At 36.5% G+C, this 13,683-nt stretch overlaps 1 protein-coding gene across 4 annotated transcripts in view; it reads left to right on the forward strand.

The window, feature by feature from the left end:
- The window catches only part of KDM6A (lysine demethylase 6A), a 175,092-nt gene that overhangs the window by 99,705 nt on the left and 61,704 nt on the right, over positions 1-13,683 (forward strand). For all 4 annotated transcript variants that reach the window (XM_053670650.1, XM_053670653.1, XM_053670652.1 and 1 more), the window contains exons 7-8: positions 1,942-1,996; positions 6,132-6,166. In XM_053670650.1, the coding sequence (XP_053526625.1) occupies positions 1,942-1,996; positions 6,132-6,166 (90 nt within the window). The remainder of the gene's footprint in view (positions 1-1,941; positions 1,997-6,131; positions 6,167-13,683) is intronic.

Consider the following 13,683-nt stretch of genomic DNA (forward strand, 5'->3'; position numbering starts at 1 on the left):
AGAAATCCGCTGACAGTCTGATGGGAACTCCTTTGTAGGTGACTGTCCCCTTATCTCTTGCTGCTTCTAGGATTCTCTCCTTCATTTGAATCTTGGCTAATGTAATTCTGATGTGCCTTGGTGTGTTCCTCCTTGGGTCCAAGTTCTTTGGGACTCTCTGAGCTTCCTGGATTTCCTGGCAGTCTATTGCCTTTGCCAGAATGGGGAAGTTCTCCTTTATTATTTGTTCAAATAAGTTTTCCACTTGTGGCTGTTCCTCTTCCCCTTCTGGTACCCCTATAATTCGGATGTTGGAACGTTTAAAAATGTCCTGAAGGTTGCTAAGTCTATCCTCATTTTTTTGAATTCTTGTTTCTTCATATGTTTCTGTTTGGTCATTTTTTTTTCTTTCTCCTGGTCCACTCCTTTGATTTGAGTCCCAGTTTCCTTTCCATCACTATTGGTTTCCTGTGTATTTCCCTTCATTTCAATGTTTAGCCTTCATTTGTTCCTCTAATTTGTGACTAAAATCAATCAGTTCTGTGAGCATCCTGATCACCAGTGTTTTGAACTGTGCATCTGATAGGTTGGCTATTTCTTGGTCGCTTAGAGTTATTGGCTCTGGAGCTTTGAGTTCTTCTTGAGCCATAATGATTTGGTCTGTTCGAGCCAGTTACGAATGAGCGGCAGAGCCTTAGGTGTTCACCAGGACAGGGCTGCCCAGGTTGCTGGGTTGTGATGCTGTATGTGGGGGCGTGGTCAGAGAGGGGTAATGGTGGTCCCCTCTGCTGCTTCCCACCGCTGGGGCCTTCGCAGTCCATCTCATTGCTCGCTCCTTTGCTGGTTTTTCTATGCGCGAATGTGTGATCGCAGTGAGCCAGCCGCCTTGTGCCCTCACTGGGTCTGCTGGTTGCAACCCCATAGCTGGGGTCTGCCAACTGCCACCAGTTGCTGGCTCCACCCCTCTTACTGGTCTGGATGATCGGTTCGTTGTTTTCGGACCTCTGTATAGTTCCATTTTCTGTGTTTTGGTTGCGTGTTTTTTTTTGTTTTTTAAACTACAACTTTATTGTCTTTAAACTTGGTTGTGCAAGGAAGCACTGTGTTTCCACCTACGCCTCCATCTTGGCGGAGGTTGGTTTCAAGATGTACTTTATTTTTCTTGAAGACTATGCCAACTCTAATACTTGTCTTCTCTTAGTTTACATACCAGGTTTAATGTTGACAAACTAAATGTCACTCAGTGTTTTTTATTATGATTTGCAGTTTAAAAAATGTATATCAAATTTAACATTTTGGGGGGCAAGCTAATGTCATATGGTATAAGTATTAATGGACTAAAATTGCCTATAGGCAATTTTATGGACATATAATAACACATTCTAAAAGGGTAATTATGTTTCATAAATGAACTTGAACACAGGCTCCTTATAGCCTGTGCATTCTTTGTAGTAGTCCAAATAGGTTTTTTTAAGTTTTAAAAGGCACTAAATGCAGTGATTATTGAAATATCAGTAAGAGCAGATAGTTTTAACTTTCATCATAATTCTCATAGTAATTTTTTTGTTTCTAAAGTTCATGTTTCATTTTGAAATAAACAGTGGTGTTCTGACATTAATGCCATCAAACTTTTAGATTTAAAAATGATGTGTTCTGTTTAAATTGTTTGTAACTAATACATTTTATTTATTTGAAGACTTAAACATCTGAAGCTTTTTTCATGTAAACAGAAATATGCACAGGGTAACTTGATAAAGTTCATTCTTTCCCAAAGTCTTCATTCTCACAAACCTGGCTGTTATTAGCAGGAAATGCTCAACATAATTCCACTTGGTAGTCTACTATGTTTTATTTGCATAGTATAGGTTTATCATGTTAGACCATACATACCTGGAAAGTATTTTCAGACACAGTCATATAAACTAAATTTAGTACATTAATTTTCTTACTCTTTCCTTACAGCATTTTCAGTTAGCTTTGGTTGACTGTAATCCCTGCACTTTGTCCAATGCTGAAAGTAAGTATTAATAACCATAGTTTTTTATATATGTTCAAATCACTTCATGTCAAGTAGTAGTAGTAGTAGTAGTAGTAGTAGTAGTAATGATAGTGATAAATCCTGCGCAGTTTTTTTCTTGTAGAATTATTGAATCTAACTATTGGTTGTCATGGCTACTTGTAGAAATGGAACATGTCAGATGACTTATTGTGAACAGCCTGTATCCAAAGTAGATATACCAATGAACTGAGTTGTTGAATTAAAATTACCTGCGCCAGTGAGCGAGATTGATTATTTGTGTATTAATTATATTGTAGATGACTTGGGGGAATTAAAAATGGGGTTTGCAAGTCTTTTAGGAAAAATGAGTTTACAAAGATTCATATGTTGTAGCCCAGTGATCCTGCTATGTAGTATTAAAATTATTGGTAATTATGAAAACTTACTTGGCTTTTTTTAAATTATATTTTTATATGTCATAACATTTGAGGTGACATTTTTCATTTAATTCAAAAAGAATGTATGCGTTAAGCATGTTCTGATACAGTGGTTTTCTTCAAACAGTTATTTTCTGTTTCTGAGTAGATTTCCTTCCAGTAGCAGATTAGGTTGATTATTATGTGTTTATCAATAAGTATGTATTATTATGTTTATGTAGTATACTTTAAAGTAGCCAGTAAAAATTTTAAGAATATTCATTGGGTTCAAGATGGCTTTCTTTAAAACTTTCTTATTTGAAAAAAGGTTTGTTTAATTAGAGTATATTAGAATGATTCATTCTTTTAAAAAATATTTTATTGTTTATACTATTACAGTTACTCCAGTTATTCCTCTTTTGTCCTCCTCTACCCAGTTCTCTGCCTCACCCCCACAGTCCACACACTGTTGTCTGTGTCCATGGGCCATACACATATGTTTCTTGACTAATTCCTTCTTCTTTCAACCATTTGAAAATGAACCATTGTTGATGAAAATTTAAGATGAATCAAAGGATTCTAGGTTTAAGAAAATCAGTATTTTTCTGTGGCTTCATTTTTTAATTATATGGAAAGATATTAAGTGAAAAGTAGTATCAGTGTTAAAAATGCCTAAGAAGGATTATATCATCTAAATGATCTCATCCTTCTCCAGAGACAATTTCTTGAGAAAACATAAAAGATTCCCATTTTCTTTAAATTGAACTCAGGATTTTGTACTGATGATGTATTTACAGATACAATGATGTGAAGGTTAAAAAATGCAGCAATATTTCAGTTTCTAAGATGAGGATAGGTTAGAAAAAGAATCTTGAACTCATAGAAATTAATTTATAAATATATTCAGGTTATATTAAATCATTTAATTTATGGGAATAAGAAAACAGCTGATTTTCATTTTTTAATATCTAGTGCCTTGAAGCCATGTGTCATAACTACGTGTCATTTTAAATAACTTTTGAGGGTTGTTTCATAAATGTGAGACTAAATATATTGGTAAATCTTTATTTTACTCTATTCTGTTGAGGGTAAAAATCACTTGTAGCTCACTGCTCCTGATTGGAAAACACCTATTAAAGTGACTACCACAGGACAGAACACTTTCCTGTACAATTTGAAGAGGACAGTTCGAACTAACATCTTCAAGTTTACTATGCCTCTGTCTTTTGGTTGTTGAAAAGGAAAATAGGAGGGAGGGTGACTAATGTCCTATTTTGCCCAGGTCTGGGGTTTTCACCTGGGTTCAGGACTTTGAGTGCTAAAAGGTGGTCACTCTATAAAGAGCCATTATAGTTAAGTTGATTTGGGTAGTTTATTTGATAGTGACTGATGGCTTACAGAGGAATATGGACTATCTGCCTGAGCCAGGCATTATTACTATTTCAACACCAGGCTCTTTGTCTTTGTAATACTTACTTCTCTTAGAAATTTTTATGTCATCCTCTATTGTGTATGCCACAGACCTTGACTATTCTGCCTTTATGTTACCTTGTGATACTACAAAGATCAGAAGATAATAGAGAGTAAAGTGAGCTTTTAAAAAAGTTCATATCAGATTTGTATTTTATGGCACAATTCATTTATGCAATTAAAAAAGTAAGTAGATACACTGGCTTCTAGAACTGCTTAAGAAGCATTAATTACAGTTAGTATTTTGAAAAGTACAGTCATGATGATGTGAGGGTTTTTATTATATGATTGCACGTTGGGATAAAATTGTTTCTTCGAGATTTTTAAAAATTCTGTTAATTCTAAAAATAATATGTTAATTTCTGAATAAAGCTTAGTCTCAAAACCTTTTATGGCAGTATTTGTTAAAAATTCTACCACTGATTGAGACTTGCCAGGTGGAGGTTTTTCATAGGTGTATGGTTATGTTCCACTTTGAAGAAGACTTTTAAGAATTTAAATATATGGTGGTTTAACACCACAAAAGATGACGTTGGATTTAGTAACTCACGGGATACGGAAGCCCTTGACATAAGGCATAGGAGTGAGATTGGTAGCAGTTTGGGATGGTAGTAGGGTGCCCACTAGCTACTGATCTTTTTTTTTTTTTTACAACACTTTATTAATAGAGGAGAAAGAAGATTGCAGGAAATGGGCATAGATATTTTATTTCTTCATCATTCCCTTAACCTGTAACCTAGTCTCCCTCCATTGATGTAGTGAGGTGAAATGTGGACCGGAACACAAGGAGAACTGTGCTCAAAAAGGCACGTGAGGAATAAGAAAAGCCTTCAACAGTTGTAGGTGAAAGGGATGTTTACATATGTAGAACTTTTATTGTTATTGTTATTATTATTATGTGTTTTCACAAAACTGATTTTTATCTTCTAAAGATATTTTTATTTTGCCTCATTTTGATTAGTTAACTTGTGATATTTAAGGATTATTTATGGTGTTATTTGGTACTTTTGATCCAAAAGTGGTATTGTTTTTAAAGTTCATTATGTATTTTGTTTGTTTTGATGTTCATGGGTATTTTTAGATCAGCTGTTTCCAGGTGGTAGGTGGGCAAGGGAATAGGTATTGGCAGAACTGAATAAAGAGGCAACTTTCCAGGCCTTGCCCCAGGCTCACTGAATCATAACCTTGGGGATCTCTGTTTTTCTCAAGCCTTCTAGGTGAATCTTAAAAGTTGCAGGAATCAGCTCATGGTACACTCTCCAATACAAAATTGATGATAACTGTGGACCTTGGTTGTAAAGATCCACATGAATATTTTGCTTATAATTTTGAAAGGCTCCCAGGCTCCTTGAAATCCAGCTATGAAATTCATATAGAACATTAAAGAACGAAAATCAGTACTTCAGTAGTTAGAATTCAGTTTTGATTACTGGTTCCTTGTTGCTTTCATGGAATCATTCATACTCTGGTGATGCAGTATCAGGAAGAGTTGAAAATAAAACCTGACACGTTTTTATCTGCTTTTCAAGACATATTTGTTAATCTTGGGTCTGTTTAATATTTTTGCTTTCCAAGTGGTTTGACTTTTTTTTAAAAGCACTTAAACAATAATTCTGAAGAACTGATAGAGAAATGTAACAACTAATTCCTCTGTGTTATTACCAGTGTCATCCTGGTCTGTGACTTCTTTTTAATTTTTTTATTTCTATTATTTTTTATTTAATTATTTTTCAAGTACAGTTTTCTGTTTTTTACTCCTATCCCAGCCCACCCCCCTGTGACTTCTTTATAAAATGTGCAGATATGAGATATGGTATAAGAAAAATACTAGATTTTTTCCTATTTTAATGTGTTTTTTACAAATAGCGACTTTATATTTTTCACCTACAACTCAGTGTTTAAATACTATGTTTTGAAACATAGATTAAAAAGTTTTCTCTGTTTGCTTAATGTGGCTACTTTAAACTTATAAGAAGTATACTCACTGAAACTAATACAAAGTAATATTGAATATAAACTGTAATTGAAAAAACTTAAAAAATATGCTCACTTGCTATAGATTTTAATTTTACATTGACAAAATTTGATAACCAATAATGAATACATATAGCTTTTTATCATGTTTGTATATATTTATCTGTATATTCTATTTTATTAAAAAGTAAATCTGTATATGTAGACTATGCTTGTTTTACATTTTGTATTCTTGCTTATTTACCCCAAACACTTGTATATTGATTGATTTCTATTTTCCATCATCTTTTCAGTTCAATTTCACATTGCCCACTTATATGAAACCCAGGTAAGTGTTCAACTTACCTTACTTAAAACAAAAGTCATCACCTTTATCATTTTAAGTTAACCAGTAATTTAATGGAGTTCTGGGTATTCTCTCTTACATTCATTTTAAACTTAGTAAATGTGGTCAAGATTTTGCTTATTGAAGCAGTTATTACAGAGTACTTGATTTGTACAAAGAAATTTCATTTAATGTGATTTTCATCTAAACTTAAATGTCTTCAGACTTAAATGGCTAAAATTAGGATGATTTCTCTTATTCTAAGGAAATGCCTAGTTTTCTTTTCAAAATGTTTATAGATAGTTGTTATAATACATTGCTTTTAGTTTCAGTTTTTCTTAAGATTGAAATATCCCTTCTATGTATCACCATATGAAAGACATATTGGAGTCACCTTTCTGATATCATTAACACTACTTTTATGGTATTTAAAATACTTTTTCAGTTAAATTGTAGAGCATTGTTTTTCTGTATGGCACATTTCACTTAGTGGTACAATGAAAGGTATAGCACAGACATTTACTGTAGGCAGTGGGATGGAAAATCAGGCATATAAATTGGTATGAGACTAAGTATTAGGTAATCATAGCTTAATCAAAACATATATTCTATAACAGCTTTTCAGAGAAAAACAGTTATATTTGTATATAATTTGTAAGGTCTGTTTTGTTTCAGAACCACCATATGGTACTTTAAAATATTAACACCAGATTCCTGGACACCAGTGCAACACTCACACACACACACACACACACACACACACACACACACACACACACACACATATTCACTGAATCAAAATTGATGCACACTCATGTTTGGATACCCTACTACTCTATCTACCTTGAGGAGTTGCATGTGAAAATTACACATATGTTGTGGATCAGAGTCTATTCCTGTCAGTGCTAATCCCAGCCTCCTGCCAACTGCTGATTTTTCCGAATCAGCAAAGACCCCAGTGTGAAAGCAGATACAGAAGTCAACTTCCTCTCCAAAGTTCTTTTCCTTGAGTCTTAGCTCCTTTTCTTCCCATTACCTCAACTGCTCTCTGCTGCCTTCAAAAGGATGAATTGTGATTTTTTTTCTGCAGCTTTTTTAGTTCTTAGATTACTGGTCGGTCACTAGTTGTAGCAGAAGTTTTCTCACCTTTATCTGTAATGAGTGTTGTTGCTGGAGGTGGAGTGATGTGGGGATAGGGCCCTCCCCTCATTGATTGATAAATTTTACTGCCCATTAAGATTAAAAAGAGACTTCCTTCCGCCAAGATGGAGGCGTAGGGGGAAGCACTGCACCTTCTCGCACAACCAACTTTAAAAACAACAAAGTTTTAGCAACAAAAATGCAGCCAAACCACAGAAAATTGAACTACACGGAAGTCTGACAACAACGAACCCTTCAGCCAAATTGGTAAGAGGGGGAGAGCCAGCAGCAGAGCGGGGTCAGGCAGGAAAGATCCACTGGACCAACCCGGGCGCGTGACCCAGGTGTGCCAGCAGCTGTAGGCGGATCTCAGGTGTGGAGAAGTGGGCGGACTCACTGAGGGCTGATCTCAGTCACACATTCTCCCGCTGGTAAACCCGTGAAGGAGAGAGCAGTGAGAGGGACCTCGCAGGCCCCAGTGCCAGAAAGCGGCAGAGGGAACCGCCATTGTCCCACTCTGACCCCGCCCCCACATACAGTGTCACAAACCAGTGACCTGGGTGGCCCGGCCCTGGTGAACAACTAAGGCTCCGCTCCTCATACATAACAAGCATGAACAGATCAAAACATGGCTCAAGAACAACTCAGAGCCCCAGAGCCAATAAATCTAAGTGATGAAGAAAGAGCCAAACTCTCAGATGCACAGTTCAAAACACTGATGCTCACAGAACTCATTGATTTTAGTCACAAATTAAAGGAACAAATGAAGGCTAAACTAAATGAAATGAAAGGAAATGCATAGGAAACCAATAGTGATGGAAAGGAAACTGGGACTCAAATCAAGGGAGTGGACCAGAAGGAAGAAAAAAATGACCAAACAGAAAAGAATGAAGAAACAAGAATTAAAAAAAAATGAGGAGAGCCCTAGGAATCTCCAGGACATCTGTAAACGTTCCAACATCCGAATTATAGGGGTACCAGAAGGGGAAGAGGAAGAGCAAGTGGAAAACTTATTTGAACAAATAATAAAGGAGAACTTCCCCATTCTGGCAAAGGCAATAGACTTCCAGGAAATCCAGGAAGCTCAGAGAGTCCCAAAGAACTTGGACCCAAGGAGGAACACACCAAGGCACATCAGAATTACATTAGCCAAGATTCAAATGAAGGAGAGAATTCTAGAAGCAGCAAGAGATAAGGGGACAGTCACCTACAAAGGAGTTCCCATCAGACTGTCAGCGGATTTCTCAAAAGAGACCTTACAGGCAAGAAGGGGCTGGAAAGAAGTATTCCAAGTCATGAAATCCAAAAACCTACAACCGAGATTGCTCTATCCAGCAAAGCTTTAATTTAGAATGGAAGGACAGATAAAGTGCTTCTCAGATAAGATCAAATTCAAGGAGTTCATCATCACCAAGCCATTATTATGTGAAATGTTAAAGGGACTTAGCTAAGAAAAAGATGAACAGTGAAAGGACAGCAAACTCACAGTTATTAAGAACCACACCTAAAACAAAAAGCAAACTAAAAGGACAGCTAGATCAGGAGCAGAACCATAGAAATGAAGATCACATGGAGGGTTAGCAACAGGGGAGTGGGAGAAGGGGAAGGGGGAGAAGGTACAGAGAATAAGTAGCATAGACGATAGGTAGAAAATAGATAGGGGGAGGGCAAGAATAATATGGGAAATATAGAATCTAAAGAACTTGAGACACGTGGTCATAAACTAAAGGGGGGAATGGTGGGGGACGGGGTTTGCAGGGTGGAGGGGAATGAAGGGGTGAAATAGAACAACTGTAATGGCATAATTAATAAAGTATATTTTAAAAATAAATGACACTAAATGACAAAAAGATTAAAAAGAAAGAACAAAATTTATTCTAAGCAAAGTATGTAATTATTAGTTGTAGAAAGAGGACACTCCAAGCATATCAAAGGATTGAAAAAATCTCTACTTGTTGCTTATAACAAGGATGTTCATTTTCAGGTAAAAATGAAGAGAATCAAAGGCCTACCTACATTTTTCTAGAAAATTCCTTTTGTAGGTCCAACAGACCTTATTTTACGAACATGGAGTTTTACAAAGTAAATTTAAGTATAGTCATATGTGTTTAGTGGCTACTGCTAGGTAGCCAGATAGTTTAAGGGAAATCTCTTTATATAGGAATAAGTGTTCTGCTAATAGGTATATTATAGAAAACAGAATACAGTATTTCAGAAATGCCTGGGCCCTAGTCTCACTTTGGCTTCACAGTGTGAAACTGTAAGACCATAATTTAAACTGAAAGGCGATGGAATACTTCTTAAACTAGGATAGTTAAGGAAGGCCTCTTTGAGTAGGAACTGTGTGGCCTGAGTCCTGAATGGAGAGAAGCCAGTGATAGAATCAGCTGGATTGGGTGGGTGGGTGCGTGTGTGTGTGTTTGCTGGATCATTCTAATAACCAGGTGTTGGCAAGTATATAACAACTTTGTGGTATTGAGCTTATAATACAAGGGTCAACAAAGGTAGGTTTATAGTTGCATTGTGACATTCTTTGAAGGTTAATAAAACTATTGTAATAAACATAACTTGCATGTCTTTTTCCATATGAAGAACTATAAACATACTTTCATCTACCCTGTTTTGAGAAAATAAGAAGAAAGCCTTTTGTAGAGATGGAGATGTAGACCTTAAAATTTTTTTGTTAAATTGAATCATACATTTAGGTTTTGGTTATATTTTCAGCTTAATTGAGGTGTGATTGACAAATAAATTTTAAGATACTCAATGTGTACAACATGATGGTTTTATATACATATATATTGTGAAAGAATTCCCTCCCCCTCATTAATATAATTAACATATCCATCACCTCACATTTAATGTAGTAGGTGTCTTATAGGGTCCAGTGGAACAGTCTCTCTTTCACCACAGTTGGACACTCTGTGTCCCCGCCCTCCCCCACCGGGTCTGTGTGGGCTGCGTGGGCTGCGTATACCCTCCTATTGTATTTGGGCCTTGATTTCTATCGATGCATCAGTTGGAGGGATTTATCCCCGGGCTGATTATCTGTAAGGACTACCTGCAACCATTGTGGAGGATCAGCTCTGCAAGGGCCCACCACATAGAGATCAGCAGGGTTCAGGTACCTGCTGAGTCCTCCCCTTGAGTGTGTTCCTTGTGGAGCAGGTTGGGTGGTGCTTCAGTGTGGTCTGAAGCTGGGTGTTCTGGCTCTTTGGTCTTCCAGGAGGTTCAGGCCATGGTCAGCTGCCATCTATCCCCTGCCCAGGGCTACCTGGCATGAACTACAAAGCCATCTGCAGATGGCTGCCACTTGTGCTGGTCTTGGAGGTGCCCAGGAGAGGCCACACTGTGACCCAAGGCTGGCCGCTGCTTGTGTTGGGCCTGAAACCACTTAGTGAGAGGTCTGCAGCATGCTGAAGCCAGATGCTTCTTGTTTGGTAGGTTTTAGGATAGTCTGAGGCATGAGCCAAGATAGGCCATTTTTATGGAAAGCCACTGGAAATGGCTTAGGCTGGGATCCCAAGTTGGGTAGGGCAGGGTGGGAATCACCCAGGTGTGTCAAACTGTGTTGGTCATGTTGACTGAGACACAGATATGGTGCCTGCCTACTGGTTCTTTCTCGATGTAGCATCTTTATATCCTTAGTTGTGGGACTTAGTGCTTTAGTAAGATTTTAGGTAGTTCTCAATGGTGGTGGTTCTGTAATTTCGATGTGGTTGTGGGAGGATTTGAGTACTGAATTTACCTATACCACCATCTTCACCAGAACCAAAATGTTTCTTATTTTTGGGAAATCCAAAATTAAAGAGCCTGAAAGAATACATAGTGAAGTATCCTCCTCCTTTCTTTTCCCTAGCTACCTACTCCTAAAAGCCACTGGTGTTACCATTGTTTTTCATATTCTTCCTGAGACAGTCAGATCCATATGTGTGTTTACATATATATTTGTTTTTCTTAATTTTATTGAAGAAATAGCCAATTATATATGTTCTCTTGACCTTCCTCAAATTTTTTAAATGTATATTTGTATTTTGGAAATGATTGTATATCCCTACAGGTAGAGCTGTATTATATCTGTTTGAATAGATTTACTGTAACTAACTATTCTCCCTTGAGGGACAGTTACAAGTAATATTATTATGAATAATACTGTATAAGAATTATTCGTTTTTAATAGTTCATTTTTCTTACATTTTTCCCATTACCATTTATCCCTGCTAAGGAATTATTAGTTTTATTTTTAACATTGTCTTCTAACCAGCGATAGTTTATTACCAAAACATTGTAGACTGGTTTCATTTATGTATATTATACCCAAAATTTCTAAAGAAAGAAAAATTCCAGTTGATACTTAAAGAATACAGTATGTCATGATTTTATAGGGTTTATTCCATGAATTCAAAGATGATTCAATGTAAGGAAATGTATTCACAAAACAAAAAGCAGTGTAAAGAAAACTAACAATATGGTGAGGAAGAAAGTTTTTTTTTAAGTGAAAAGAAGAGAAAAACATATACCTAATAGGTCACAACCTTAGTATTCTGAAAAAAATTAACAAAATAAAACACAAGCTTTCTTGGTCAAGGCGATAAAAGATATAAAGCAGAGATACTCAAAATAATACGACCTTGGAAATGGAAGCAGTAAAAACTATCATAGGAGACTACTTAGCAGAATTCTGTGCAAATGAATTTGAAACTTAAATGAGATAGACTACTTTCCAGAGAAATACAGATTAGCAAAATTGACTTTTATTAAAGTTAGAAAGATTATAAAATGATAAAATCACTATAAAATGATATTCCATTGTATATATGTACCACTTTTTTTTATCCACTCATCATTTATGGGCATTTGGGTTGCTCTTATGCCTTGTCTGTTGTTAATAATGATGCCATGAACATACAAATGTATATATATTTTTTGAATTAGTGTTTTGGGTTCCTTCAGATATATACCCAGAAATCATAAGACAGTTTCATTTTTAATTTTCTGAGGACCCTCCATGTTGTGTTCCATAGTGCCTGCACCATTCTGCATTCTTACCAACAGTGCAAGAGGGTTCTCTTTTCTCTACAATCCTTGCAGACACTCATTGTTTGTTAATGATAGCCATTCTGACAGGTGTGAGGTAATATCTTGTTCTGGTTTAAATTTGCATTTCTCTGATGAGTGACATTTAGCATCTTTTTATATGTCGATTGGCTGTCTGTTCTCTTTAAATTTTTTTAGGCTGTTGAATATCTGTTGTATTGTTTTTAAAGATTTTATTTATTTATGTATTTATTTTTTAGAGAGGGGAAGGAAGGGAGAAAGAAAGGGAGAGAAACATCAATGTATGGTTGCCTCTCTCACCCCTTGTACTGGGGACCCAGGCACATGCCTGAGATTGGGAACCGAACTGGTGACCCTTTGGTTCACAGGCTGGCGATCAATCCACTGAGCCACATCAGCCAGGACACATCTGTTATATTCATGCATAGTACAGTGGTAAACCATAGATTTGGGTAGAATTTAACTGTAGGATTTGGTAGTCACTCTCATTCTTTTACTCTCTCTGTCCTGGGATTTCTCACCTCTCATCTAGCTCTTGTGATAGCTTGAAAATCTGCCCTTTGGGTCTTCAAGCTAGTAAGATTGCTGATTTCTTTGTGAGTTCTAGCCAAGCAGGCACCAGTTAGGGCTTATCCTAGGTGAATATCCTACAAAATGCAGGTTGTGTGTCCAGTGCCATGCTTTCTTTGGACTGTTAACTTCTCTGGGTTTAGCTTGGTTTTGTTTTGTTGCCAGTGTTTTCAGATAGTTGACTTTTATATATTATCCAGAATTTTAAGCTGTATGTGGAATGCTACTTCAGCATTAACAGAGGCAAAAGTTGACTAAACACCTTTAAAAATACAGTTGTTTTTTATACATAATTTATAATTGCTACTTAATATTCTATTGTACACATCCATCAAATTTTTTCCATTCACCTAGTGTGCATAGACCTAGGTTGTCCAACTTCCTGATACTGTAAACAGTGCCATTTAGAATATTACTTATGGCAAGGTTTCTTTGGCACATATATCACAAGAATGAGATTGTTAGATTGTAGTATATTCACAGACATAAATTTCATAAGTAAATCTTCTAGCAAGGCATTAGTGTTTTTTGTTGTAGTAGAAGTTGTTGCTGCTGCTGTTTTTACTCACATCCCCACAGTGCTTGAAATTACCCAGCTTTGTTATGTTTCTCCATCTGATGGGTAGAAGGTGATGTTTCATTTAAACTTGCATTTTCTGCCCTGGTTGGTGCACCTCAGTGGCTTGAGCATCAGCCTGCAAACTGAAAGGTCACCTGTTCAATTCCAGTCAGGGCAAATGCCTGGGTTTGCA

The sequence above is a fragment of the Artibeus jamaicensis genome, unplaced genomic scaffold, assembly GCF_021234435.1.
Source record: "Artibeus jamaicensis isolate MK-2021 breed Jamaican fruit bat unplaced genomic scaffold, CSHL_Jam_final contig_60, whole genome shotgun sequence".
NCBI lineage: Eukaryota > Metazoa > Chordata > Mammalia > Chiroptera > Phyllostomidae > Artibeus > Artibeus jamaicensis.